We start from the raw sequence: 27,042 nt of genomic DNA, 5'->3' as shown, positions 1-27,042 counted from the left end.
CAAGAAAACGGGAAGATGAAAAAATAACAGTTCAGATCAATTTTGTCTGACCTGTATCCATCGATGAAGCTGGCGTTGATGTAGTCCGATCCCTCCACTCCTCTGATTGGCTGCAGGCACACTCGCGTGGTCTCGTAGGGCATGATGTTCACCAGCCGGTTCTTGAACTTGTTGCACGGCAGGTTGGCGCTCACAAACCGCGATGTGTGGGCCTTGGCACTGGCCAGACGCTGGAACGGAAAAGAAATCAATATTATATAATATCACACTATTCTTTTTTTTTCTGTGTCAAACACTTGGCCAATCCCACATGGGATTACAAGACACGTCTGTTTTACATATGTCTTTTGGTTTTGCATATACAAATCATTTATAGATCCTTAGATATTGTTCCAAGAAGTAGTGTTGGTGAGAGCAGACAAAACACAAAGGAATCAAATGAAGGATGATGGAAACAAGAAGGGATTGATTAAAAGGAAGGAAGAAAGTTCAGACAAATTCAAGGACCTCATTCAAATGTGTTTAGCACAAGCCTTGGTTTTCTCCAGACAAACTGAAAAATCTGTTCGACTCGGCAGGCCTGAGGATATTCAGCCAGACACATCAAAAAGAGGGGCAATGAGGGAATATTATAAAATGAATGAGAGGAGGGAGAAGAAAATCAAGAGAGGGGGGGGGGGGGGGGGGGGCAGGAAACCACAAGGCCCCACACTGTCTCAACGCACATATGTGACCCACAGTTGATCCTTCACCAGCAAAGGGAGGAAAAAAGACAAAACACCCTGGAACACACACATTCGTGTGGATACGTGCAGACGTGAGCACATGCTGTACACTCTCTCTGACACTCGACCATTGGATGACACGGCTTCGAGAACGAAAGACAGAACAACAGAGAACAGGCAGAGGGAAACCGCAGACGGAGACAATGGGATCTCGTGAACTGAGCCTCGGCCATCGGCGGCTACCGGAGCGCTGTGGGAGAAACAGCGGTACCTTATTTTCCTTACAGACGGACCGCGCTGGAAAATCCCACACAAAATCCCACTCCCAAGTTCACCAGTTCATTTTGGTTCTCTGAACCGAGGTTTCCAGTGCCAACGATAGCAATTCTTCATGCGAGTTGGATTTGAATTTGACTCTGCCTTATCAATAAAGTCTGGAACACACAAAACGTTCCGTTCCTTTGATACATGCCCATTATTTTAACCATCTGTGAAGCTTGGATAAAATCATGCCCTGTTGGCAACCTCTCTCAGTAAACTCTCTCTTTCTGTGTAAGGAAACAAAAACAGAGTGTCTTAATAGGGTGTTGGGTTACCAAAGGCTGCCAGGACAGCTGCATTTCTTTCTTTTTCTCACACACATGCCTCGACTTTCTTTTCATTTGAGGGATGCGACGCTTCTCCTCTGTGAGAAATTCCATCCTTTTTGGTGTTTTGTAGATGAAGGTGGAAAGTGCCGGTTGTCTGTCCCGCAAGTGTTTGAGTGAGATGGAACGTGGTGACTGGGACACCTCACACACACATGTTTTACGTTGATTTTTAGGCTGAGCAACCAAGTTGAAGGAGCCCTTGGTTCATTGTCATTCTGAGGAAACCGCTGCCATTAGGGCAGGAATGCCAGAGCATAGAATGGAGGAGATTGCTTAGAATGGCTTTGTGTTTACTTTGCCCTCTGAGCGTCTGAGCAGAAATAAACCATTCCAGGAAAAAAATGGAAGCCATCTGCTTTCAATATATATACCTGTATGGGTAAATTGTCTTTCCACCATGCCGAACCAGACAGGTCTTCTGAGAACTCGTATTGCAAGAGGTGAATACCACAGTAAACAAAACAAAAACAGGGAGAATAAAATGAAAGCAACCCAACTCAATAACACTCCCTTATGTACTCACTCTTCCCGCTTGTGTGGTCATGCCTGTGTTCTGTGTTCTCACTTTGAATTCTGATCAGCTACCCTAAATTGTTCGAAAGTGCCCATATGACCTTTCCCTGAGATTTTTGTTATGAACTGCAACTTTCTGGCCTACGTCATTTCATCTTTCTGCGTGTAGCCATCTAACATCCAAACATGCCCTCTAAAACCCCCAGTAGAACTCTCTTACCGTGGATTCAAAAGTCGCAATCCCATAATCCCCTTCAAATCCAACCATCCAGCCTGAGTATATGAAACTCTCAGAGCGGGAAGCAATAACCCCGGAAAAGATGCTCAGTGCCCAGCGGCTGACTGGCCATCGGGACGTTCGAGAGGACTCCCAAACAGCCAATCCATTTCAGGCCGAACCGGCCAGTGGTTATAGAGCTTAGATTTTTTAAATTTCTGATAGTAGTTAAGTAGTGGAATGCTGCTTGTCAGTGTGGGCCAATCTAATACTTTCAATATTAAGGGGTGACACCAGATGCCCCTCCCAAATTGGACTGATCTTCATTTTCTTTCCACTTTGAGTGGTCGTAAGACTAGAAAAGTACTATACAAGTACAAGTACATTCATCATTTATGCCCCCGGTCAAAGATTTGACCGGCGGGGGACACCTATATAATCTCTCCCTGTCACATCACTGGTCCCATAGCTCTGAAACACCAAATGCCAATCACAGTTAAACGTAGTTACACAACAGCTCAGCAAGGGAAAGCTTTACGCCAATAGATCAGAGCGTCACAACATGAGCACGCGTCACCACGAATCTGCACACAAAGACATTTAGGTAGTTACAGATTGAAAAGTTAAGACACTGATTTGGTGAAACGATTTATATGGTTGCATTGGACGGACTGTTTTGTTTCGTTATTCCAATGTCGCATTTTTCCGATTGCTTGAATTGACAAGGACAAAGTAGCATGTGGTGAGCCCATCCTCAGATTCATTCTCCTGAAGTGGAGAGGAGGCACAGAATATCTACAGTGCCAAATTCAGGGATGCTATTGTGTAGCTGACCCTGACGCCTGGCCTTCTGTTTGTCCCTTACAGAGACCAGTTTAAGAGTCCCATTATCATCGTTTGACCAGTTTTATGAACCACCATAAATCAGTTGGATCTAACTCTACAACCCTCACGCACACAAGGTGATGAGTCCTCACCTTGAACTCCAGCTCCATGCCGGTGACATTCTCCGCTGGTTCGATCTGCGTCAGCCTCTGGATGTAGGAGTACAGGTTCCTGGCGGGGACCTCGGTGTTCCCGCAGGTCACGGTCTCCAGCAGCGCATCGTGGATGAAGATGTACTGGTCCTCCGTCTGGACCATGTAGTTCCTCTGGGAGCGCATCAGCGTGACATGGCCGTAGATGTCCAGGGTCTTTTCATGCTTGATTCGCTCCGCCATGGCTTCGATCACGATGAAGCACCCCGTGCGACCAACTCCAGCACTGAGACAAAACGGAGCAACAAAAAAAAAAAAAAAAAGGGAACAGATGGTGATGCGATATTCTCACCTAACCTTCGGGGTACGAATTGTCGAGCAAATCATTTTCCTGAGTGTGTGTGTGCCGTGTCTTCAAACCTGGTACAAATCTTGCCCTGTTGCATATTGCAAAAAAAAGCCCTAACATGCTGTCCCTAAATCAACTAAGTATCGCAAAGGTGCCAGCCAGCAATATTTCCAACAAAGGACGTAAAAATTGACATCAGCGATGAGTCAGCATCACCCTCTGACTGGCATTAGGAAGATATCCTCTCCTATCGACATGCAATCCAGAAATATAATACATTTAGCTGCCCACCCAAACACTTCCACGGTTTTTGCTGTGCTGGTACCGACACGGTGAAACACCCTGACCAAGCGAGTTTCAGCAAGCGAATAGAAAAAAACCTCTTTATATTGTTAAATTAATATCAGTGTGTATGTGTGTGTGTGCGCGTGCGCGCTAGCGTGTGCGTGGGTGCTGTTCAGGTGGAGTGAGACTCGGCCCATTGTTTGATACAGAGGCTGGTTGATATGTTAAGGCACATTATGATGGAGTCTTGCTGGGATAATTAAATTTGACTGATAATCCTGTTAGATACTCCATCTGACTGCTACGGGAGATTAGGAAGAGCTCCTCTCCTGCCAACCTTTTCACCCCCTCCCTCCCTCCCTCCCGTCCTTATCTCCCTGCCTCTTTATCTTCTCCCCAAGTACCCTTGCAACACTCTCACGCCAGCCCTACCACTTTTTCACTCTTGCATTTGCACTTATTTTTTTTTTAGATTCCATTTTCACTCCACCTTCCCTTTTCTTTAATTCATCATTTCCATTCACCGCGTCCTGGATCTGACCTCACCGTCTCTCTCATTCCGCTCACATATCTCCTCCTCTAACTCCCCGATCCTCGCTAACTCTCGATCATTCCTCAATCCCCCTTTTCTTCACGTGCTGCTCTTCCTTCCATGATCTATACCTCGCTAATTCTTCCTTCCCCCCCGAGAGCTTCAGCTTGTTCTCTTCCTTCTCTCCCTGGCATAGCAGCTCCGTTCCAGCTCTTGGAGCTCAACGCTGTGCCAAGACTGCAATGACAAGTTTCCAGAATTTTCCTCCGACCAACACGCGAGCCTCCTGCCGCTCAGATAGCAGCTCGTTTGAATTTAAACTTGTGAACCCGGATGTACAGTAACGTAAGCGTGAACGGCAAACAATGGACCCTGAAAGCTAATTCTGGAAAAGAGGGTCAGCCTCTGTTGTAACACCTTTAGAGATGATGGCTGTCGTTAAGGGAGGAATGTGGCCGTCTAAGCCAGTCAGGACGGTTTGGGGTTTGCATAATGGCAGGTCAATCAGTCCAGGACCTATGAATGATTTTATACAAGTGCTCTTGGACTCATTTTGATTTTCACAGACTCCCGGGCTGTTGAAAATGATGTTGCCAAGTAAAACCCCAAATAACACATAAGCGTTTCATGCAAGCACACACACACACACACACACACACACACACACACACACACACGGACCAAAAGTACTTTTTATTTGGTCAGGGACCCCTGGATTTTTTTTCCTTGGTGAATTTAGGAATCATTTCAGCACAGTGAATTACAAGAACTTTTAAAAAGTAAACCAATGGAGAAAAACAACACACACACACACACACCTGCAATGGACGACCATGGGACCGGCATCTGGAGGGTTGCAGGCCTTGACCCTGCGTAGGAAGGCCAGGAAGGGAGTGGGGTGTTCAGGCACCCCGTGGTCCGGCCAGGCCGTGAACTGGAAGTGACGAACCTCGCGCTTCTCATTGGAGCCGCTCTGGACAAGCAGACGGACAAGTGCGTTAAAGATAAAGCCCGTGTTACTTATTGCTTATTTATTTGACTGTCAGGAAACATGTAGTGTCCCATGGAAAGCACAAAACCCCACAACGTGCTCGCCTGTCTTCCAGTACTTTCCTATTTCCCTTCCCTGTCTGTGGCACTAAGCTCTAGGCCCATTTATTCCTACTGAAGATATAAATCTTTAAAAACAGGTCACAAATAAAACAATAAGGCTCAGTCATTTCCTAAAACTGCGGGAATACATTGTTGAATCAGGACTAAATTGTTCCGCCATGGAGTAATACACTTTTAGTGACCTAGTGAGCGGCAAGGTGGTATATCAGGCTTTGGCGACACGTTCAATACTTGTTGTTAGGGTTAATTTATCGTGGCTTTTGTGGTCAAAGACCTATCCTTTAAAATTTTAAACCAACAATAAATTGCTAGGATATATATTAAGTAATATACTACTGAACCAGGTGGTCCAATTTAGTTGAGAAAATCTAAGAACAAATATGCTGCTATGGTTATGATGAATCCCTTTAAATATCATTGGAAGAATAATGTATGAAAATATGTTGCTGCTGTTATTTTCTATTTTTCTATTGGGTCACAACCACAGGCAACTGCATGTACAAACTGTGACATGGCCACAGAATGGAGCACAAACACACAAACTGGTGCGCATAAATATTTGAACAGATCAATACGCACGCGACCCCATTACACTCCACTGAACACATGTCATGTTACCTTGTAAAGAGCGAAGGTCCTGACAGAGTAGGTGGCCAGCTCCACTGTGTCCAGCAGAGTGACCTGGATGAGGCCGTAGGTCTCTGTGCCCCGCGTTGGCCAGTACTGATCACACTTCACCTACGAGGGGGGGAGGGGAAGAAGCTGTGAGGGATGCGGAGCAGTTTGCATAATGTCTGTACACGTTTCTTTTTGTGAAAGAAGAGAGAAAGAGAGAGCTGACTTGGGTGCGTGTTCTCGTGTACAGATGCACAAAAAAAAAAAAGAGAGGAGGGGAGTGTTAAAGCAGATCACTGAGAGAGATTTTTGCAAACTTCAGACAGTAATGTTTGGAAAAAATGTGCATATATAGCAACTACCCGGCGTGTGAAAGCGGGTTTAGTGAGTGTGTAGGGTGAAGAGTGACAGAGAGAGAGAGAGAGAGAGAGAGAGAGAGAGAGAGAGAGAGAGAGAGAGAGATCTGCTTTCTGGGTTGTGATCCTGCATAAGTTGCGCTTTAAATACTAGAAAAACCTGTGTGGCATGAAATTGCCATATAGATTGGTGGGCTCTCACGAAGATCCACCGCAGAGCTGGAAAAAGCCAAGTGATACCCAAAGTTCAGCCCTCGCACAGTTGATGCTGTACATCACCCTACATTCCAACCTCACAAATCCCTACAAAACTACACCCCCCCCCCCCCCCCCCCCCCCCCGCACACCAAATCCCAGCATGCCCTGACCACCGAAGCACCTAGAATCCCCCCCTGTATAACGCGGTCATATTTGTAGTTTCTTCAACTCAGAGACCCCAAAGGAGAGAGGAAAAAAAAAAATCCCAGTGGAGGGGGAAAGGGACGGGGTGGGGGTGGGGGTGGGTGCACTTGGCAGAATCAGGCCAAACCAAACGTTATGTGCTGATCCCTCCAGTCCTCACATCAAAGACAGCAGGGAGCTCAGCTCAGCTCGCTCTGCATTCCGCTGCTCCAGACTGGGGATTATGCGTTTTGGCCGGGGACGTTCAGGCTGTAATTACAGCATTTCAACTGTTGTTTTCCCACCAGACCATGAGACACTAAAGGGGGGCTAGACCCCTGCCAAGGACTAAAGAGGATCGCAGTAAATGCCCGGTGTGAAGGCCATATCACCCAGTGACATATTGGCTCGCATAACCGCGCACCCGCTCTTACCGTAGTTTGATTGGTGCTAAAAGGAAAGATACTGGCAAGATTCCCACAGTGGGACCATCTGTGATCATCTGTGTCGTTAATGCGTAAAACACATAATGGCGTAATGTTGAGAGGTGTTAAATGAGATTAAATCATTTCCTCCAACAAGCAGCCCACCACTCCGTCAAAACAGCAGATATGAAGTTAGTGGGCTGATAATTAACAGCTAAGCAAATTGACTGTCTTCACTGTAGCATAATGTTGTAATCACTTATTGAATTTAGATCATTTAAAGCTTAGCAGTCATTTCAGGAATGAAGATTCATCACGTTAACGAGACAGTGACAGCCTGTAGTTTACAATTAGGTCCTCTGCAGTCCTAGTCGTTCTTTCATGGCTTCATCCTGCGTAGCCACTTGACAGGAAAGTAGAAAGAAACAGTTGCGGGCGTGATCATGCAAACTGTAGACGCTAATGTGCACTGTGTCTGACCTGCGGTGGTTACAATAAAACTACGAGTGCCTTGTGATGAGTTGGAAACAATCCTGCATTCTCACTCAATGCACTGGTTGATTACACAGAAAGGGGGGGGGGGGGCATTAAATAGAGGGGGGGAAAAAGGTAGGGAGAGAACCATGTGAGGTGAGGTTGCACTTTTAAAAAGGGGATTAGCAAAGGAGAGAAAGAGAGGTCTTGCCTTAGAGAAGAAATAAGAGGGCATCTGAGGGTCAAACAGACACAACAGAGACAGTTGGAGAAAGTCGGAAAAGCAAACAGAGGTTTAACACAGGACACAGGTTAATAGGAGAAGAAGCACAGATGAAAGGAAAGGATCATTCTCTGAACAGGGCCCTGGACATAATTGGTTAGCACTTAATCATGATTCATACCTGGAGCCATTCTTGTTATTTTTTATTCCAACATGACATTCTCATTACATTGAATTTTTACTCAAGCGCGTATCCTGTTAACAACAGCAGAATGCCTCGAGGCTAAATGATTTTCTAATTCATTACCTACCCCCCTATTTAGCTGTACATGCAATTCCCCCAGGACTGGCTCACCGTTCTGCTCTCCCACAGTCTACTGTATCAAGCTCTATGCTGATCGACTGCATGCCACCTTGTGCTATCCTACTCTGAACTTCTCACTTAAACACAGCCCTTTCAGCTTGATCGCCTTAATGATGTCAGTTGTCTTTTGGTTGATTCAATAATCTATTTCCGCACAACATGACGTAGTGGTCCATCCTGGTCCTTTCTCTCATGTCCTCTCCTTGTTAAGTCCATCTTGGACTCTACTGTCCTTCCAACATCCTCAAGCAAGAATATTCAATTAAAATTCCAAAAGGTCCAGATTGAGAAAATCTCCTCGGGCAAAGGTCCGGAACATTACAATAATATCTAACTTGCGCTACTTAGTGCCATATATATATATATATATATATATATATATATATATATATATTCAAGAAGCCTAGTAGTAGTAACAACATCTCTGTGTAGTCAACAACTGTCAAATCAAATATAGAAAGTACACATCAATTATATTTTAACAATTATTATTCTCAGTTTTCAAATTGAACTGGATGGATTATAAATAATACATAGAAATACATAAATAAATGTTCTTCTCATTTCAGGTAAAATAATGGCTGGATTAAAGAATAACTGATTAAACAGAAAGCTTTTGAAAAATGTGAATCTTAAAATAAAGTACTAAATTGCCCTGCAGCTTTAAATTCAGTTGATTCAGGTGTGAAGTGATGTCAATCAAAAAAGCCATAATTATATATTTTTCTCATCTTCTAACAAGAGAAATTAGTGTTCAGGACTTTATCTGTGGTTATTAATTAAAGCACTTGTTTCAGCTCTATTCTCTCTGGTAACATCATTGTTGGACAGTGAACCGATGTGTTATGATTCTGATCATATTGGGCTCTTAGCTTTATTTTCTGTGTCTTCATTTAGATGTGAGTGGGTACGTTTGCTCAAAAGAGTTGTGCTTTGTCTCGTAGTGGCGCTTCATATTACCGCATTTAATAATCATCACGGTCTCTGAACATATGAGACATACTGGTTTTAAACTGCCCGTGGGAAGAATTAACCTATAAGAGTCTGTTCATTATTGGTTAAAGACTCTGGTCTCTCTGGTCTCTCTGGTCTCACTGACCACCTTTCTCTCTTTGGAGAACATCTTGTGAAATACCTTCTCTGACTCACGTAATTATTTTCCTACTCTTCGTTCTCCTCGTCTCTCCCGTGTGTGTACATCTCACTCGAATCAGGAAACTTGTCAGAATCCGGACCGCGCCCCGCCTATTAGTGACCCCTGTCCTAAAGAAATGAACATCCTGCCCTGAATGTCTCGTAACCTCCTCACTGCTGTCAAACCGACCACATCCAATCCTATTCTACTCGTATTCAACTCTAACCTAACTGTCACTTTATTCCTGTTGCTTTATTTTAATTTACCCTTCAGAAATGGCCGTGTCCTTGACCACTCAACCCGACATCCCTCTTCCACACCCAATCCCGTTCTTTTAAACCCCATAATCTTACCCTTTCGTACCCACTTCCCTTGTATACAGTCCAATCCAATCCTACTTTATCAAATGCAGTCCTACTCTACACTACGCCTCCTTTGCCCTTTCCTACGCTGACAGTGGGGCGTCCAGTTGCACTCTTACACTACATGTTGCTGCCGTTCTTCTGACATTTCCTCAATCATCTGAAAAGCAGAATGCCGCAGTTAAAACAAATAAATAATTCACTGCATGTACAGCATGCGGCCTCGCTAAGCGACCTGCTTGTCAATGTGCAAAGGCACAGACCACTTGCATCATTGAGATATGCAAGATATGTACAATAACCTGTTGGATGTAAAGATTGTAGTTTACAGTACTTCTAAGGTTGGTTAGCCAAACCAGTTTATCCTGCATACCATAGCTTTATTTTCTATATTTATTGACCCTACCTTACGACATGTCCTATCCTACACTCATGCTCCCTTCCCACATTTATTCCACTATCGCCTGTGTTCAGTGCACAGCCTACCATCCGCTGTCGTATCCAAGCCAAACAAATGCTACTTAATATGTGCATCCTGACAACCTAATACTTGACCCTTTGACCTATCCTCTCCTGCTCCTTCCTCTTCTGCCTGATTCGATTTGATCCCATCCTCCCCTTTCCCTTCTCTTCTCTAAGGGCACCAGTATCGTGTTTGCTGAGCTACCCCGTTACTTTGCTGTCGCTTTCTCCCACGTCATTCCATCCTTACCCGTGACTTCTCTTCCAGCTTGGTCATCATGATAATGTTAGCCGTGTGCTGCTCCCAGACCATCCTCCAGAACTCCCCGAAAGTCTCAGGGAGGGATCCCTGAGTGGCGATATAGGCATTCTGACGGCGGTAGCCATCGACATAGTTGGCGTTGATGTAGTCACTGCCTGGGACACCTGCATGATGAGGTAAATGAAGTGGAAGTTACGGAGGATAAACGGAAAGAGGTGTGTGCACGGAGGAGGAGGAGAATAGAATTGTGATGGGTGAAGGTTGGGGAGAATAAACAGAGGGGTTATATAGATGCCACTGATGCTGAAATATGCGTTTGTGTCGCTCCACTGCATGCATGACGAATAACATCAGGGTCGAATGTGTCTGCACTGATCGCATGGAAACAGTGTCTGACCTTTTCCCTGATTCTTTTTCTGATTCACAGTGAAATAATATATTTTGGATTATTCAAAGTCTCCGGCCGTGAAAGCAGGGTTCCCGTCGCAGTAATAAAGGGTGCAGATCATCTGAGGTCATGGCGGGGGGGGATTAATGTTTTCACCGGGCCAAGCGTCCTTTGGTGTTGGATTGTTCAGCCGTCTTGTTTTATAATACATGCTAAAACGATCATGGGCCTAATCTGAGTATACTCTGGATGTGTCGCTTTGAATGGCAATATGACTGCAGGGCCCCGTCTCTGTGTAAAACTCGGCTGACACTGCTTGTCCTGGAGGGGATTGTGTGTACGCGTGTGTGTGTGTGTGTGTGTGTGCGTGTGCGCGACGTGAGAGACCATCTGTGTGTATTTGATTTAGGATCAGTCCTGCTCATCTGGGGCCTAATACCATAATCCCAAAAATCACTGAGTCACAGCTCAAACATGCGCGCACACAAACACACACACACACTAAAACACCAAAGTACACACACACGGGCGTGCACGCGTGCATTCAGCCGTGACCCGAATATGCCGAAGTGGGACACAAAACTCCTTTTGAGTCGTCTGATGGCAGTTTACGTTTGAAAAGATGGAAGTCAAAGAGCAAACAGAAGAATCCCTGACAGGAAGAAGCTCCTGCAGCTGATTCTCTCCTAGCTCCTTCTTCATGTTAGCACATCTCAGCCCCACGCAGTTGTAAAACCCCAAGCCTCCATCGCGCACACACACACACACACATTTAAATGACAGAGGACAACGGGGTGTTTGTACAACTTATTTCAAATGGGATGGGGACAGACGGTAAGAAGAGCTTCTAACATATGTTTATCAACCTCAGTCTTTAAAAGACAGCTTGGCTAAATGCTTTCATGTGCTGCAACTTTATTGCAAGGGACTACAGCAGAAGCGCTGTGCAGATAAAACAGACACACACACACACACACACACACTTCCAGTTACTTGCTGGCTACACTGGCTTGGCAGAGAGTGTGTGTTCATGCAGCATGTGTGGAGTCAACTGGGAGCAAAATTGCATATCTGCGCTTGTGCACATCCTGGGTATGTGTTTTAAATCTATAGTAGAAAGTGTGTGTGTGTGCGCTCTTGTGTGTTTGGACATGCTCAAGAGTATATGTGTTTTCTAAGCTGAAAGAAAGACAGACAGCCAGGGCTCCGGGACAGGCGGGGGTGGAAGGGCTGCTCACACATGCTCTGCCCAGATAAGGCTCATCTGTTTGGGCTTGGCCTCCCACTGACTCCCTCTCTCCACATTGGAGCTGCCAGTTTCTCTGCCTCAGGTCTTTCCCAGCTGAGGTGGGTGTGTGCGCTTCATAAAGCACACTGAGAACAGGACTGAGAATATTTTTTCCTCTAATTTTAGACCGTTTAAAAAAGACCAAATCCAGTAGAATGGGCACACCGTGAAACTATATCAGTAAATAGGCTATTAATACAAAATTGTATACCTCATGTGTCATGGATAGCAGCTCTAAGACATACACATTCATACAGATGAACTGTACTTCTATACCTGGGATGACTCACTGTGTTGACATAATGCACATCCTCGTTTTACAACCTTGTTCTTAAAATCCCAAGAGTGATGGAATTTTCTAACTTCTATTAATGTCCATTGCTCAAGTTACGCTCCTCTGTGAAGGCAAAATGTGAATAAATAAAAACTTTTTTCATTATTCAATACAGACTATTTTGATAAGATTTGCAATCATTTTGTTTAACTCTTCCACGGCACTTTCTGGGCGGATGTTTTTCTGAGGCGTAGCTCGACTGCTGCGTGCTGATGTTGCAATGGAACGACCAATTATCTTTCACTTTCATTCAAAATGTAGTTCTTTGCTAGAAAGGTTCCGTCTTGTGTAAAACTCTCACGAGAGCTTGTGTTCATGTGTTGACGTACGGCAGGCAGGAAGCCTACCAGCCCCGAGCGATCCTCTATCTCTACACCTGTAGGAAGGTAGAATATGCAGTTGTATGCAGAAATGCGTCCCCCTATTTCTTTGGGGCAGTTGGCTAAGTTTGACACATTGCACCTTCAACCATCACAACTAAATGCCCAATCTAAACCCTTAGCCTAACATTTACCCTGTAACCAAGTTACAAACCTCAAACAGCCTTGAAAGAAGTGACTAAAATGCCATCACTTCCTAAAAATGTCCCACGCTCAAGTGAGTCCTCACAAAGATAGAAGTACAAGAGCTCTGACACACACACACGCACACACACACTGGCAGCGTGTCTTACCCTCAATACCGGAGAGTATGACCCTGGAGTGATCATAGGCAATGACGTTAGCATAGCGGTTCTTTGGTTTGTTGACCTCCAAGTTGGAGTTCTCCCATGTGAACTGCTGACCGGGGTCGATGGACTGCAAGATGCAAAAGACAAGGTCAAAGACAAGGTCAAAGACGAAAAGAGAAAACGCCAGCAGAAAGTAGCACTTTCAAACTCCTGTATGTATGATCTAACTCTCCAATAGTATCATGCATACGCTATACAGTAAGCATTACCACTTAAAATGAAGTGCTGGCAGGGGCCTTGTTATTCCTTATAAATCGGCCACAAAATGCAGAAAATGGCATTCAGAAAAGCCAGAACTGGACAATTCCATGAATTTGAGCTCGCAAGCAATTGCCCAGTGTGGCTGGAGCGAAACCACACCATTACAAACCAAGGACAAATTGAAAATTAACAAGGTATTATTGAACTTGGAGAGGAATGTCGGCAAATACGATATCCCGTTTCAAGAAACAACAGCGATGTAGGGACTTTCCGCTTTCAACAAAAAAAAAAACTAGCTACCAGAGAAAGGGGATAAAAAGCACAATAAATTCCTCTGGGAGAGAAAAGATGGTTGAGTTAGACCAACACATTAAGTTCCTGGAGGGTAATTACAGTAACCATCGCCTTTAGCTGGGGAGAGGCAGACATGAGGTCATTATGGGGCTGTCAATGGAGAGGGACGAAGAGGAGAGAGCCAGAGCAATTTAGCAATTGTGAATATTTTACGACACAAAATTATGGTGTGGTTGGGGAGGGAAAAAAAAAACGGGCCGGTTTGAGTGCGTGCATGCATGTGTGTGTGTGTTGGAGACTGCTTTCCCCCCGCACGCTGCCCAACATCATGTGTGTCTGATTATTACGCCGCAATCATTTCTGGCCTCTCTCTCTCTCTCTCTCCCTCCATCAATCCCTCCTCCATCCATCTCTCTCGTTCCCTCGTCGTTAAGGGTTTCGGCACCGAACAAAGCACACAGTCATGCAGAGAGAATGCGGGGCTCAACGGAGAGGTTCCAACTGACACCACAATTACACACAGCTTCTCCCTCACTGTCTCTTTCCACCCTGCTTTATCCGCTCTCCCGACGCTTTTTCTCCCTAAAACACAGACTCGCTCTGCTTTTCTACTCTTTGCATAATGTGCCCTTGTCTTCCTCTATATATGTATCTCTGTCACACGCGATTTATCTCTCTCTCGTGCTCGCCAATTAGAGCCTTATGTCTGATTCTTCACCCAAAGGCCCGTCGGGTCTAAACTGATTTTTTTTTTTTGTGAGGAAAAGAAAAACATGTTTTACCCCTTTTAATGGCTCTCTGTGGATCTCAGTGTAATGCTAGTGCTATTTGTTAAACAGGCAGCATGTTGGGAATTATTCCTACTGATGCGTTTTTTCTCTCTCTTATTCCGTGCCACAGTTCAGCACACCGAGTTCAGGCACTTTGTTATCTCCAAGTACAAGCCTTTTTTGTTCCAAATTAACTGTGCTGCAAGTTGAAGGGAACTAATCAAAAACTCTCTCTCTCTCTCTCTCTTTTATTTTTTTAAGAGAACACTTGCTTCCTGTATCTCTTGGACGAGTCTTCTCTCCGACGCCGACTCTTTATTTCTATCGACGTTGCTCCTCTTTCTCCGCCAAAGCGTAGAAAATACGGGGCTCGATAACCATCTGGCTGTAAGCAAACTCACTTTGAGCTTGCAATTTCAATTTCCCCCCTTTGTATTTGTGTAGATAACGACAAGACAGCAGAGAGAGGAAAGTGTGCTTTATCTTGTATCGTTCTATGAAGACGAATCAAAATGCAACTCGGAGAATACGCGAGGCTCAATCTACGGCGCTCGTCGTTGAAATTGAGCCTAAAAAAAACCAAAACATGACGAGTCAACGACAAATATATGTGCGACTGCATCCAAACCAGATGAATTTCCCAAGTTAAAAGACTTCCAGGGGCAGATAATCAGCATTCCTACCTCGTACTCTTGAGAGAACTTGAGATTGTCGTTCGCCTTGAGGCGCTCGGTGTGATCTGCTAGCTCAGAGATGGGGACGGGCGGGTGACTCGTCATGCCTGCCGAGCACAGAAATAGAAGAAAGAGGCCATTTGGATACATTTACAACTTTTTTTTTTTTTTTGGAGGAAAATGTTAAAAGTGAGGATTCTCTGAGGTGGTGTTTGTTTAGTGCTCTGTCCACAGTCAGCGCAGGAAGCAAATGGGTTGGGTTTTTTTTTTTGTTAAGTGACCATTTTCTGCCTTGGCAGACAGAAAGAACAATGTGCGTGCTCTGAAAGTTACTGAGGCACAATAATATGTCCTCGGAGTATATGCACACTGCTGGTGAAGACAAAAAAAGACTGTGACACAGGTGGTTAAAAATTTTGCATAACATTTAAAAAAAATTTAAAAATGTAAAAGAAGTATTCCAGAGGCGTTTTGATGAAATGTTGTCAATTCAAGCAGCTTCATCCTAGATGGGATGGAAGGTTAGTTAGCGATGACAATGGGGAAAAAAAGGGAAAGAAAGAAAGAAGGCAAGAAAATGAATGCGGTAAGACAGAAAACAGCAGAGAGTTGAGAAGATCTATGTGCGAACTAAGACCAACTAACTTGACAAACGGCGGTAGCCGCGGTACACTGATACGCGGTAGGCTGAAAAGGGGAAACGACACCACGGTTAATCTAATAAACACAACCAATACTTCAAGAAAAAAACGCACATCAAACTACACGAGGTATTTGTGTCCGCGTGCACGACGGCGCAGCCGCTTTACCTGGAGTCTGGAAGTTGATTCGGCGTAGCTCCACGGGATCAGTGGGATGGTGGGACGACATGGCTTTGCTGCAGGGGAAACTGCCCTTCCTGCCCTCAGCCTCGGCCCTTTTCCTGGAATCACAGATCAACGCGCAGCGTTTAACATGCACCTCAACCCCGATGAACTGAAACCTTTTATTGCATGACAAAAAAAACAAAACAGCTGAATCTGGGAAAATGTGGGATTTGTAATCTTACGCAGAACCTCAATTTTTGTGGGGGGGGGGGGGGGGGGGGCGAGGATTTGTTTTCAAATAAATCGACCAGAGTGATGTGAATGTTATAAATTTCCGAGAAAAGCTGCATAGAAATTGCTCCTTGGACATTTACAGGGATAGCTGTAATTCTTGGGAAATATCCGTTTTAAATTGTGCCAGAGCTTTGGTTGACAGCTGGTTTAGTGTTGCAGCTTTTTTATATGTAAATGGACGGCACATTGTCTGAGACGGAGGTGGAAGTCGGCTTTTTTCCAAGAAAATATAAATGACATTCTCACACTGTCTTTTCTTTTACATTATCTTTTAGTTCAAATCGGAGACGTGAACTCATGCAGTGCGGTTGTCATTGTTCCCTACTCTGCATGCTTTTATGCCTTATGTCTTTACCCAGTGCACTGCAGCTTACTATACAATCATCAAAAAAATAAAAAAAACATCAAGTTAATCCTGACTCTACTGGGATCTATTATCAAAAGCATTATTTGCAGAGGCTTTTCAAACGGAGAATACCCTGCAGGACAGAGGAAATGGTAATAGGTAGTGTTTGTTTACCTGTCGGGTTTGCTGGATCCAGACAGGAGAGAAGAGCAGATGAAAGGACAGACAAGGATGAATAACATTAGTGACCATTCGAGAGAAAAAAAAACACCGGGGAGTAGAGCAACGTTGAACTCTGCGCTCTACCCCTCTCATTGACATGAATCACTTTCTTATTAAAATGTTAGATAAGTTGAAAAGCACCTCCTATAGACGGAGATACAAAGCTAATGTAAAGCGAAATGATTCTGCAAACACATTATGTCACAACACAGCCTCTTACTGCGACAACTACGATATAATAACATACTGCAAATATGTTGCTAAGTGAGACATTATTGGCTGTGGATCACCACTGTTTACACTCCGGGGCTCAAGAACTTTAGATTATTACCATCAAGGTTAATAATTCTGCACTGCCGCATCAGTCACAGTAATTTATTGCATTTGCATTAACAAAGCTCTAGCCAGCAGATGACTATCATAAATAATGCCAATGAGTGATAATGTTATCTTCCACTATCCGTTATGATGACGGCCAGCTATACAGATTTTTAAGAGCAGATTACAGAAGACACACAGTTAAGTTTCTGCGAGAACATGTGAGCACCTGTGAGCTAAACTCAGATGATTAGTAAGCAAACAGATTGGGAAGTTAATTGTGTCGCCTGCAGCAGCGCGGCGTGTCGCAATAACTACACCTTAACGCTAGTCCTGTATGTTGCATAAATAACGGAGCCACATAACGAACCAGCTGGGCTTCGTTCAGGCGTCACGTGAGGGAAAGGTACTGCGTGAGGTTAAGAGGCTTTATTCACTTCAATCTGCGTTATAATTCATACCCCTTCTCAGAGTCACAACTCAAATCTGATCACACGATACATTTGTTAGATTCAGTGTGAATTACACTTTACCGATGATGTCATTAACTCAGATTCCAATTAGTCCATGGAAACATTATACTTCCTGTTTACATATCCCAAAGCATTATGGGCACCGTAGTTCCAAAACCTTTCAGAGACGGTTTACATTATTTATTTTATAACTTTGCTCTGTCAAAGGCAATTGCTGCTGCCTGTGATAGAACAGCAAAAAGGTTAAATTATTAAATACAAACATGAAATATACTGAGGAGCAACAAGCCAAAATGGAAATGAAAATCAGTTAATCCCTGGAGAGTATCTGTTGCTCTTCTGCGAAGACCTAAATTTTTCTCGTATTCATCAAAACTCTTAATCCTTCTCCCCGTCTCTTTTTGATTTCCTCACTCCTTCTCTCACTAATCCCAACTCTTTATTAAACCCTTTTTCATCTTCCTGGCTCCATCATGCCGTCCTTACCTCTTGAACAGGAGGATGGCGATGACGATGCAGACGATGAAGATGACAGCCAGCACAGGCCCCACCACCCACAACAGACCCTCTTCCTCGTCGACGATTGGCTGAGGATCCACATCCGATGAGGTCACGGGATCAGAATAAGGGCTGGTGGCGTACATGGTCTGGAGCGAGACACGTTTTTTTGTTATACATTTAGACAAAAACTGCACTGAAATGGTAAAAAACTGTGTGTTTGAGTTTTTTTTTTTTTACTCACGTTCTCAGAGAGGTCCAACAGCGCAAGCACAAAGAAAACATACTCCTGTCCGTTCTGCAGCGGACGGTTGCGGAAGTCGCCGTAGTTTCGCCCATCACCCAGCGTGAACTCCAGGGGGAGGGTCTTGAAGTGAGCGGTGACGTAGGCCCTCGGATCTGATTGGCCGGCCTGTCTGCGGATGCGAAGGGCGCGACTGACGCTGGTCCTGTTGATCTCTTTCAGCAGCTAAAAAGAACGGACAGGGATTAACTGTTTTGGCAATTTTACCTCACACACAAAAAAAACGAATCAGTGAAAGAACAATGGGGCTGAACAAAGCATTATCGACTAAGCATGAATGTCTTCATCATCAACTGAATTGCTACCGCATTCATCCATTGAGACGGCGGGCACCATGGAAACTCTATTGAAACTAATCTCGCACACATGGATATGCTTTCGGAAACAGCGTAATGAGGGGATGAAGTCTGTATAGAAAAAAGGCAGGAAGTGGAATTAGATGGGAAATGTTATGTGAAGGCATTGTTTGGCTTGAACAGGCCGCGGACGGCATAATGAGACGCAAATACTCTGACAACAGAGCCCTGCTCGGCGCTATTCTTTGTTTGTGTGACTTGAAAATTCAATTCAAAACACTCGAATTGTCCCTTCAAGGGGCGATTTTGAGTTTGCAAACAAAAGCACAAGAGTTGAAGTACAAAAAAAAAGATGAACGGTAATGGCCAGTCCATATCTGGCCAACAACATCAAACACACAGAGGCGAACAATATCAAAATCGCAATCATCATAATTGCCCCTCAACATTAGTTTTACCTTCTAGCAAGCTCTTTATCATGGCCATATTGTCTCACCTCATCCAGGTTCATCTGGTCGGGCTCCTCCCAGGGATTCTGGAACTTCCCTCCTCTCTGCTTCTTCAGTGGCACCACCACCACATAGTAACCCCTGAAACACACCATGCACTGGGTTCAGGTTTAAGGAAATACATAATAAAGACGACATTTAAAAAAAAAAAGACAAAATCATTTCCGTCCCTGGAGAAACACCAGTGCTCTGACATTTAAAGGAATATTTCGACATTTTGGGAAATGTACTTATCCTTCTTCTTTGAGAGTCATTAGATAAGAAGATGAATACCACTCATGCGGGTATGATGAATCTGAAGCGACAGCCAGCACCCAGTTAGCTTAGCCTAGCATAAAGGGGGAAACAGCTAGCCAGGCTCTGTCAGAAGGTAGCAAAATCGTCTCACTAATATACAAGTTGTATCTCTTTCGCTCAGCTAGTTTAGTTCAGTTGTTTTAATTATTGAGCTGAAGAGGTGCTTGTGCATTTTGTTACCCTTCACACGGAGCCAGGCTAAGTGTTTCAAGTGCTAAGCTAAGCTAAGCAGCTGTTGGTGGTAGCTTCATATTTACTTTAACGTTTTATATATACAGTATATATATATTTTTTATTCTATTCTTTTTTTAGTTTTATAAACATCTTATTACTTCTTTCTCTTACTTCTCTATTTATCTGTAGCTACTATTGTTGTCTGAGTTTCTCCTCTGGGGATCAATGAAGGTTCATCTGATCTTATCTTATCTAGGCTTCACATTTACTGCACACATCATCTAACTCTCAGCAAGAAAGTGAGTAAAGATATTTCCTTAAATGTCAAACTATTTCTCGTTCTGCTGTAAAGAACTACAGCGTATTGTGTCATTAATTCTGTATATTGCAGCAGCAGCTGTGACACCGCACGCTAAATCCAAACAGTGTGGTTGTTTTTGGAACAGAGGGCACCGTCTGAAGCCTCGCGTGAGACAAAAACAATAATACCACTGGAGGAGTGGAATTTCTTTGCAGAGACAGTCAGACCATAAGCACCCGCCAAGCGATCACAGGGCACTGACTCCAAAATCATCCATGTGTTCTCAATAGATGACTCACTCCAGCGCTCCGCTCCGTGCTTGCACTTGCTCACGTACGGTGCTATGCAGAAAGTAGCTTTTCTATGTCAAACGTGAGACAGACAGAATTTGTTACAGTTCTAAAGATGGAATAGCGAGCGAGATGAGATAATGTGAGCATCAATCTGGCAATTCTATTTTTAGAGAGGAGGGAGATGAGTTGATCAATGGGAAACTCTCTAAAAGCTAATCACATTAAAACATTGCTTACGGTGTGTTTTATTATTTTTTAATATCCGGCTCATTGCAGTTTGTGCTACTACTGTATCTTGGATCGGGGCCCTGAAAATGGGAAAGACTCTTGCAGGGCAAGATCCTGAAAGAGCAAAATCCTGTTCGGGACTCTAAAGACCCCCAAAATACTTTGGCTGAGAGAACATGTGAGTAGCAGTGGACCGGCTCAGGTTGTGCTTTCAGGCTGAGGGGCAGCTCCCACTTGCTATGTACTGTATATTTGTTCTTGGTTATGAAAAAGGCAGATGAGATTATCAGCTTTGTGCCTCCACTCGGCCTGTTCTCAGACCTGCTTTGCTGCCAACTCAAATGAAATCCCTCCCGATGGACCAATAAATGAAACGTAGCAGCTGAGGGAGGACGACGATGTGAAATTGGAGCATATTCTGCACGGGTCACTATCAAAGATACTCCCATCTAGTCATGAAATGAAACCTAATTCCTCCCTCTTCACTCTCATTCATCATCACTACCTGACTTTGGCCGTGGTCTGCACGGTCGGCAGCTGCACGGTCACCATGCCGTCTGCGTTGGTCTTCCCCACCACCGTGGGTTTGGTCTTCAGGATGTCCGGGGCGGTGGTGGCGGTGACGCGGTGCTGCAGACCCCCGGCGCTGTTGGCCCGGTTGGTGAGCAGGAAGGAATACTGCGTGTCCGGCTCCAAGCCGGTGATCAGCTTCTGAGTCTGCTTCCCATCCACCTCCACGGACTGGCTCTTTCCATACAGGATCTGGACACGGGATGGGCCACATAGTTTGAATACACGACATAGAGTAAGACACACAATGCAGCATGTATTGTAAGTTCTCAAATAGTTCCCAGTGCCTTGATTTACACCGGCAAAAAGATGTTTTGTTGGTATATATTATTATACTTTAGCACAAAGTCTCAATGTTTTTGCCTGTTTGCCTAAACACCTCTATTTATTTGACAGTAACAGCCTTCCAGCAGTTCCACGTGCATTACAGTATGTTCCTGCAAGACTTTTTTATCAATCATCAGGAAGTGTTACATTTTATCATAAAAAAAAAAGAAATAGGAAACAAATGCTTGAAAATATTAGAATACATTATGTTGAATCTACAGAGAGTTGTTGCAGAGCAGATCATTTCATTCTCCCTTTTCCCCCCCACTATCCTTTACACCCCGTCTTTATTTGTTTTTTACACATTTTGAGACCTGAAATATTTGATTTCTGTTTTTTATTTACTCACATTTAAATATAATAAAATGCTAATGTACTCACGGTGAACGGCTGGGCAGGGTTCTTGTCTCGTATCTCCCAGGACAGCAGAACAGAGTTCTTCATGGCAGCTTTTACTCTGAAGTTGGTGGCAAAAACTAAAGGTACAGAAAAGAAAAAGAAAAGAAATGAACACTATTCCAGTCTCGTTTAATCTCTCTACTGAACCAAAAGTAATGGCCTTACCTGCGTATCACTCCCTAGTGCCAGTCTCAAGCTAGCTACCTGCTCTGATCAACACACAGCGATACTCGCCCATGACCCAAGACTCTTACCTTGCTTTGGGAAAAGGACGTTGGGTCTAAGACTACAGTGACAAGACAACGAAAAAGGACACTTAGGATGTTGTCACCAGATGTTGTGTGTGTCTGAGTGTGTGTGTGTGTAAGTGGGACTTGTGTATGCACAAATGTGCTGTTAGGTAGTGCGTGGTGCGTCCGGAGCAGTGCAGATGGGTTGATAGAAAAGTGAATCCTACCTTGGTCTAGCCGCTGCGTCCTAAACTGGACACTTGGGCTGAACGGCCCGGGGCCAACAGCTGTGAACGCGCACAACCTGACTTCGTACACAGTATCGGCACTCAGACCCTCCAACAAAACACTCGCCCCTGGAGTGGGCACCGCGACCTCCGAGGCGTTCCCTCGACTGTTTATATCCTTGTACAGGACAGAGTACTTGGTGATTTTCCCGTTTTGCTCAATCAGCGGGACCGATTTCCACTCCAGCCGGAGGGAGGTGGCAGACGCCTCCTCCGAGATGATATTTTCTGGGTATCCACTTGGGGCATCCTCCGGAGTGGTCAGCTCCTTGACGGCCTCCTCGCCGTAGCCCATTTTGTTACGGGAGGACAGCCTGAACACGTAGTTGGCTCCCTTGTGGACGTCCTGGGCGGTGTAGCGGTTCTCCTTGGTAGGGAACTCCACCACCGTGAAGGGGAGGACGTCGACGCGTCCGAAGGTGAGGCGGTACCCGAGGAGCGGGGTGGGCGGGTTGGGCGGCGGGTACCACTGAAGCAGAGCCGTACCTGAATCGGTGGCGCTCACAGTCAGTTTGGGCTTCTCGGGCACTACAAAGAGTGGAAACAGGGAGGGAGGAGGAGAAAGAGAGGGACTGATGAAAAGATAATTAGGGAATAATTGCAAAGCGCGTTATTCGTAACCTCGAGCGAAACTGCAAAATATGATTAACATGGCACCAAGCGACTGGCTTCTTTCTGGGCATATCAAGGTGTGACAGAGTGAGACGTGAAGCAATTCAGCGATTTAATGGCCTCTAATGGTCATTAGCGACGCTTTGGGCTCAGAGATCATTACTGTGTGTGTGTGTGTGTAGTCTGCGCGGACACACTTACGTGGCAGGGCGCTGCAGACGGCAACAGGTTTGCTGCGAGCGCCGTCGCCCTTGGCAGTGTAAGCCCCCACCGATACAGAGTAGGCGGTGTCTGCCTTCAGGTCTCCGAGAACCACCTCCTGCAGGAAAACAAAAAGCACCGTCAGCATCAAAACGGAATCTATTTCTGTGTGCCCTCAGGACATGGAGCAGGGCTATTATTTAATAAAAAAGAAACAACAACAGTCTGGGTCAAACTGGTTAAAAAAGATACAATTCTGTGCCTGTACGTGACAGATATTCAGCTCTTTTCTACGCCAACAATGCTTTTCTGAGTCCGGGAAGTTATTTTCACTTCTTTTATAACTTAGATGCTGCTTTTGGAAACTGTAGACTGGAAATCATCTCAACACAACTCAATACAACTATATTAAATTATCCCAACGGAGCTCAAAATGTAGTTCACTAGCAACACAAAATGCCCTTTAACCACGCAGACACTCACAACTCATTTAGATCGGTCTCCATCTAAACACCAAACACAATATTTTCTTCATTTCTTGGCCTGCGGAAAGCATAAATAATGGTATTTTGGCAATACTCGCGGGTGACTCACATCATCAGTTATCGATGTGTTTTTTGTTTTATTAATAAATTCTGGAGAACACACAATGCAGAAATGAAAAAAGGGACTTCCTGCTGGGATTTAAGCCTTCACCCACTTTATAGGAGATTTTAAAACTACAATCTCATAAATATGACTCATCTACTCTCTGTGCTTTGTTGTTTTCACAATTAAATAATAAGCTTAAAAAAGGGGTTTACTCACATATTCAGCTGAGTCACCATGTTCCCACTAAATAGCAGCATCAAGAAAAGAGAAAAGGAAGAGAAAAACACAATGCATTAATATTTGGTATGTAATCTGAAAGACCAAGTGTCAAGTCCAATGCACCATCTTATACTGCCATAGCAGTATAAGCTTGAAACTATCAGCAGTAATTGGCAGTTATAAATAGATTTAGGTCCATTATTTATCCTGGACAGAGATCCAATAATGCTGGAAATGAAAAGAATCAAGACTGAAATACACTTTGCTTTGCTTTCTTGTCAATAATTAGATGAGAAAATAGATACCGCTCACATGTCTGTGTGCTAAGTACGAAGCAAAAAGACTGTGAAAAGGGTTTGATCGAACAAACGAGATATAACGTGCTAATTAGTGAGCTTTAGAGGTGCTGGTGGGGGAAACCGTTTCTCCCCCTTCTTCCCTTCATTACTGGAAGCTAAGCCAACCGTCTCCTGGCTATCGATCTTCTCATCTAACTCTCTGCAAGAAGGCAAACAAGCAGATTTCCTAAAATGTCAAAATGTTCGTTTGAAGCCATCTTATTAAGGAAGGTTTATGCTCAATATGTCAGTTTATTTGGCACCGTTCCTCCATCCTAACTATTTTATAGAGGAAGTTGAAGTGGTATCTGGGACAGATTGCTTCATTGTGATTTGTGTAGTGCAGAAAATAAAAGATTCATCTTATCTAAAGTTATACGTAGATGGCAACATGCTGGCTTTCTCATCTATAATATATATATATCGAGCTAAACCCATGTGTCTAGGGAGCTCATCATTTATTCATGGCTCTAATGAAACTATTAAATTAACATGTTAAATTGCAAATTTGCAATGAATATAACTGTGTAATAGAAATATGGTAATTGTGATGAAACAGTTTGTGATCACGAGGTGTTGGAGAGCATATGTTCGTTTTACCTGAGAGTCCTCTATGAGGATGTCCTTGATGAACGGCTGACCCTGAGGTTCTCCGTAGTTCATCCTCACATAGTGGACTTGGTAGCCTCGGACCTGACCGTGCTGCCGTTCGGGTGCTGGTGCTCGCCATTTCACCCTAACGGCCGAGGCGTTCACAGTCTCCGCCTCCACCCCTCGCGGAGGACCACTTGGAACTAAAAAACGCATTTTAGGATAGAGGTCAAGGGTCACAGATGATGGGCACTCAAACCTCTAAAGGCCTCCACTTTGTCTAATCAAAAATATACTGGATTCCTGGGCAGATTTAAAAAAAAAAAAAAAAAAAAAATCCCAAAAGCTGAAAAAATGTAAAAATACAACCCTCCAAAAAGTCTAAAACTGCTCTGATGTCTGGGGAAAAAAAAGTCTAAATAGTAAAAAAAAAAAAAAATGAGAGTGCTTGAGGAAAAACATGGAGTAAAAAAGCAGTGGAGGATAAGAAGCAAATGTAGAGAAAGATAAGAATGGCAGATAGAAAAGGATTTGTTGCCATGGGCAGATAAACAGTGGCAGGCAGTCAAAGAGAACCTCCACTCGTGCTGCCAAGAACTACACTTCTCCCTCTATAGATACTGCAAAAAACTGGAATGTCTCCAAACTAGAAAAATGGAGACATTGAGAGTATGATGTATTGAGCATTAATATCAAAAAATATTGCTGAAATATTACAAATTACTCAAGACACATTAAAAAATACATAGATTAAAGTTAGATTAAAAGATATTTAAAGAATTGGAGAGGAGTTGGAAGGGCATGTGAGAAAAGCCATGGTGTGGAAAGGCCAAGGTACAGCTACAGCCAGAGGGATTGGTTTTGGTATCGTTAGTGGAGAAGAAAAGTGGGAAATCCCAACCACCCCTCATCCCAAAAAATGGAGGATTTTATGAGAAAGGGAAAAAGTGCGGAAAAAAAGATGCTGGTAAGAAAAAAAGAGGGTAAAATTTGCTGAAAAAAGGGCTGCTGCTGACAAGAGAAAGCAGTGGTGAGGGAGTAGCAGGAAAGGTGTCCGGATGTTGGAGGTTTCTGGCGGTTATGAAGGAATAAAGGAGAGGTTTTCAAAACAGAATGGTCGGAGTGGTTCCTAAATGCATCATCCATTTAGATTGCCAAAATGCTTTAACTGGCCAGTGGAAGAAACTTGCTGTTAGTTTAGGGTGCACTGAGCTCATTGGTGCTATATTAGTGAGGGAGCCATTGTTAGAGGTACGGACCATCTTAAGACAGGCAGGGGGGGAGGTTTGTTTGGGAACATACCATCTTCCTCGGTGCGGATGAGCAGCTGTAAACTCTCCGGTCCGTCGCCAGCTTCCGTCTGCGCCCGTACCGTTATGCCATACTCAGTCCATTTCTCCAGGTCTTCCAGGAGATACGGAGAACTCTCCGGAGGAATTCCGTCAACACTTTTAGATATTTTGTTGCCCTCGGTAGTGGAGTACTGGATGGAGTATCCGGTGATGACGCCGTTTTGAAACTCCAGAGGGGGCGGAGCCCAACTTACCAGAATGCTGGTAGAGCTGGGACTGGCGCATGTGATGTCCTGGGGAGGCGCTGAAGGAACTGATCGACCAGTTTCGAGGAAGCACAGTAGAGGGTGTGTGTGTGTGTGTGTGTGTTGTTTGGGTAAATGTTATTCAGTCGTGTGTGTGTTTTGTTTGTGCGTGAGTGTGTGTGTGAGGTCGTTATCGGTGGGTGGAGAGGTGAGGAGGTGAGGTTTGCCGTGAAGGAATGGTGGGATGATATTGAGCAGACGAGAGACAGAGAACAAAAAAAAGACAAAGAAACATAAAATGAAAACAAAACACTGGAGAACAGAAAGCTCTTATGACAAAAAAATGACCCTGTGACTCGAGAGCAAGATGGCTGAACAAAGATACTGAACGATGGGTGTCCGCTTCTGTTCGGTCGGAATGTTTTGAGCGATGGAAACGAGTGTATGACTTAAAAAAAAAAGAGATGCGACACAGGAACGTTGACTAGAGCGTTAACACACAAACATACCTGCCCATAGCTTACTTGTCCTCACAGCCTACCCAAGACTCTGTGATCCATGTTGGAGTTCTCATCTCTATCTAGCTTCTCAGGCTCCTTACCTTCGTTTTCACTGATTTTCTCACAGACCTCAGATTGCTAGCCAACAAATTAAGTTTTGTTACTTTTGCTGTCAATCATCA

At 44.2% G+C, this 27,042-nt stretch overlaps 1 protein-coding gene across 3 annotated transcripts in view; it reads right to left on the bottom strand.

The window, feature by feature from the left end:
* ptprdb (protein tyrosine phosphatase receptor type Db) overlaps nucleotides 1-27,042 on the bottom strand; it is a 66,849-nt gene that overhangs the window by 7,710 nt on the left and 32,097 nt on the right. For 2 of the 3 annotated variants that reach the window (XM_076090080.1, XM_076090079.1), the window contains 20 exons: nucleotides 26,126-26,428; nucleotides 24,833-25,026; nucleotides 23,892-23,918; nucleotides 23,085-23,202; nucleotides 22,212-22,799; nucleotides 21,737-21,831; nucleotides 20,964-21,220; nucleotides 19,153-19,246; nucleotides 18,301-18,525; nucleotides 18,045-18,205; nucleotides 16,720-16,731; nucleotides 15,909-16,021; nucleotides 15,745-15,786; nucleotides 15,109-15,206; nucleotides 13,104-13,227; nucleotides 10,409-10,584; nucleotides 5,980-6,099; nucleotides 5,067-5,221; nucleotides 3,083-3,368; nucleotides 52-230 (listed from right to left, as the gene is read on the bottom strand). In XM_076090080.1, the coding sequence (XP_075946195.1) occupies nucleotides 52-230; nucleotides 3,083-3,368; nucleotides 5,067-5,221; nucleotides 5,980-6,099; nucleotides 10,409-10,584; nucleotides 13,104-13,227; nucleotides 15,109-15,206; nucleotides 15,745-15,786; nucleotides 15,909-16,021; nucleotides 16,720-16,731; nucleotides 18,045-18,205; nucleotides 18,301-18,525; nucleotides 19,153-19,246; nucleotides 20,964-21,220; nucleotides 21,737-21,831; nucleotides 22,212-22,799; nucleotides 23,085-23,202; nucleotides 23,892-23,918; nucleotides 24,833-25,026; nucleotides 26,126-26,428 (3,367 nt within the window). The remainder of the gene's footprint in view (nucleotides 1-51; nucleotides 231-3,082; nucleotides 3,369-5,066; nucleotides 5,222-5,979; nucleotides 6,100-10,408; nucleotides 10,585-13,103; nucleotides 13,228-15,108; nucleotides 15,207-15,744; nucleotides 15,787-15,908; nucleotides 16,022-16,719; nucleotides 16,732-18,044; nucleotides 18,206-18,300; nucleotides 18,526-19,152; nucleotides 19,247-20,963; nucleotides 21,221-21,736; nucleotides 21,832-22,211; nucleotides 22,800-23,084; nucleotides 23,203-23,891; nucleotides 23,919-24,832; nucleotides 25,027-26,125; nucleotides 26,429-27,042) is intronic. The other variant, XM_076090081.1, reaches the window with a different exon arrangement.

The sequence above is a fragment of the Anarhichas minor genome, unplaced genomic scaffold (assembly GCF_050575085.1).
Source record: "Anarhichas minor isolate MPS153535 unplaced genomic scaffold, ASM5057508v1 ptg000012l, whole genome shotgun sequence".
Classification (NCBI taxonomy): domain Eukaryota; kingdom Metazoa; phylum Chordata; class Actinopteri; order Perciformes; family Anarhichadidae; genus Anarhichas; species Anarhichas minor.
The sequence above is the reverse complement of the archived record's forward strand: the minus strand, read 5'-3'. Positions and strand labels throughout refer to the sequence as shown.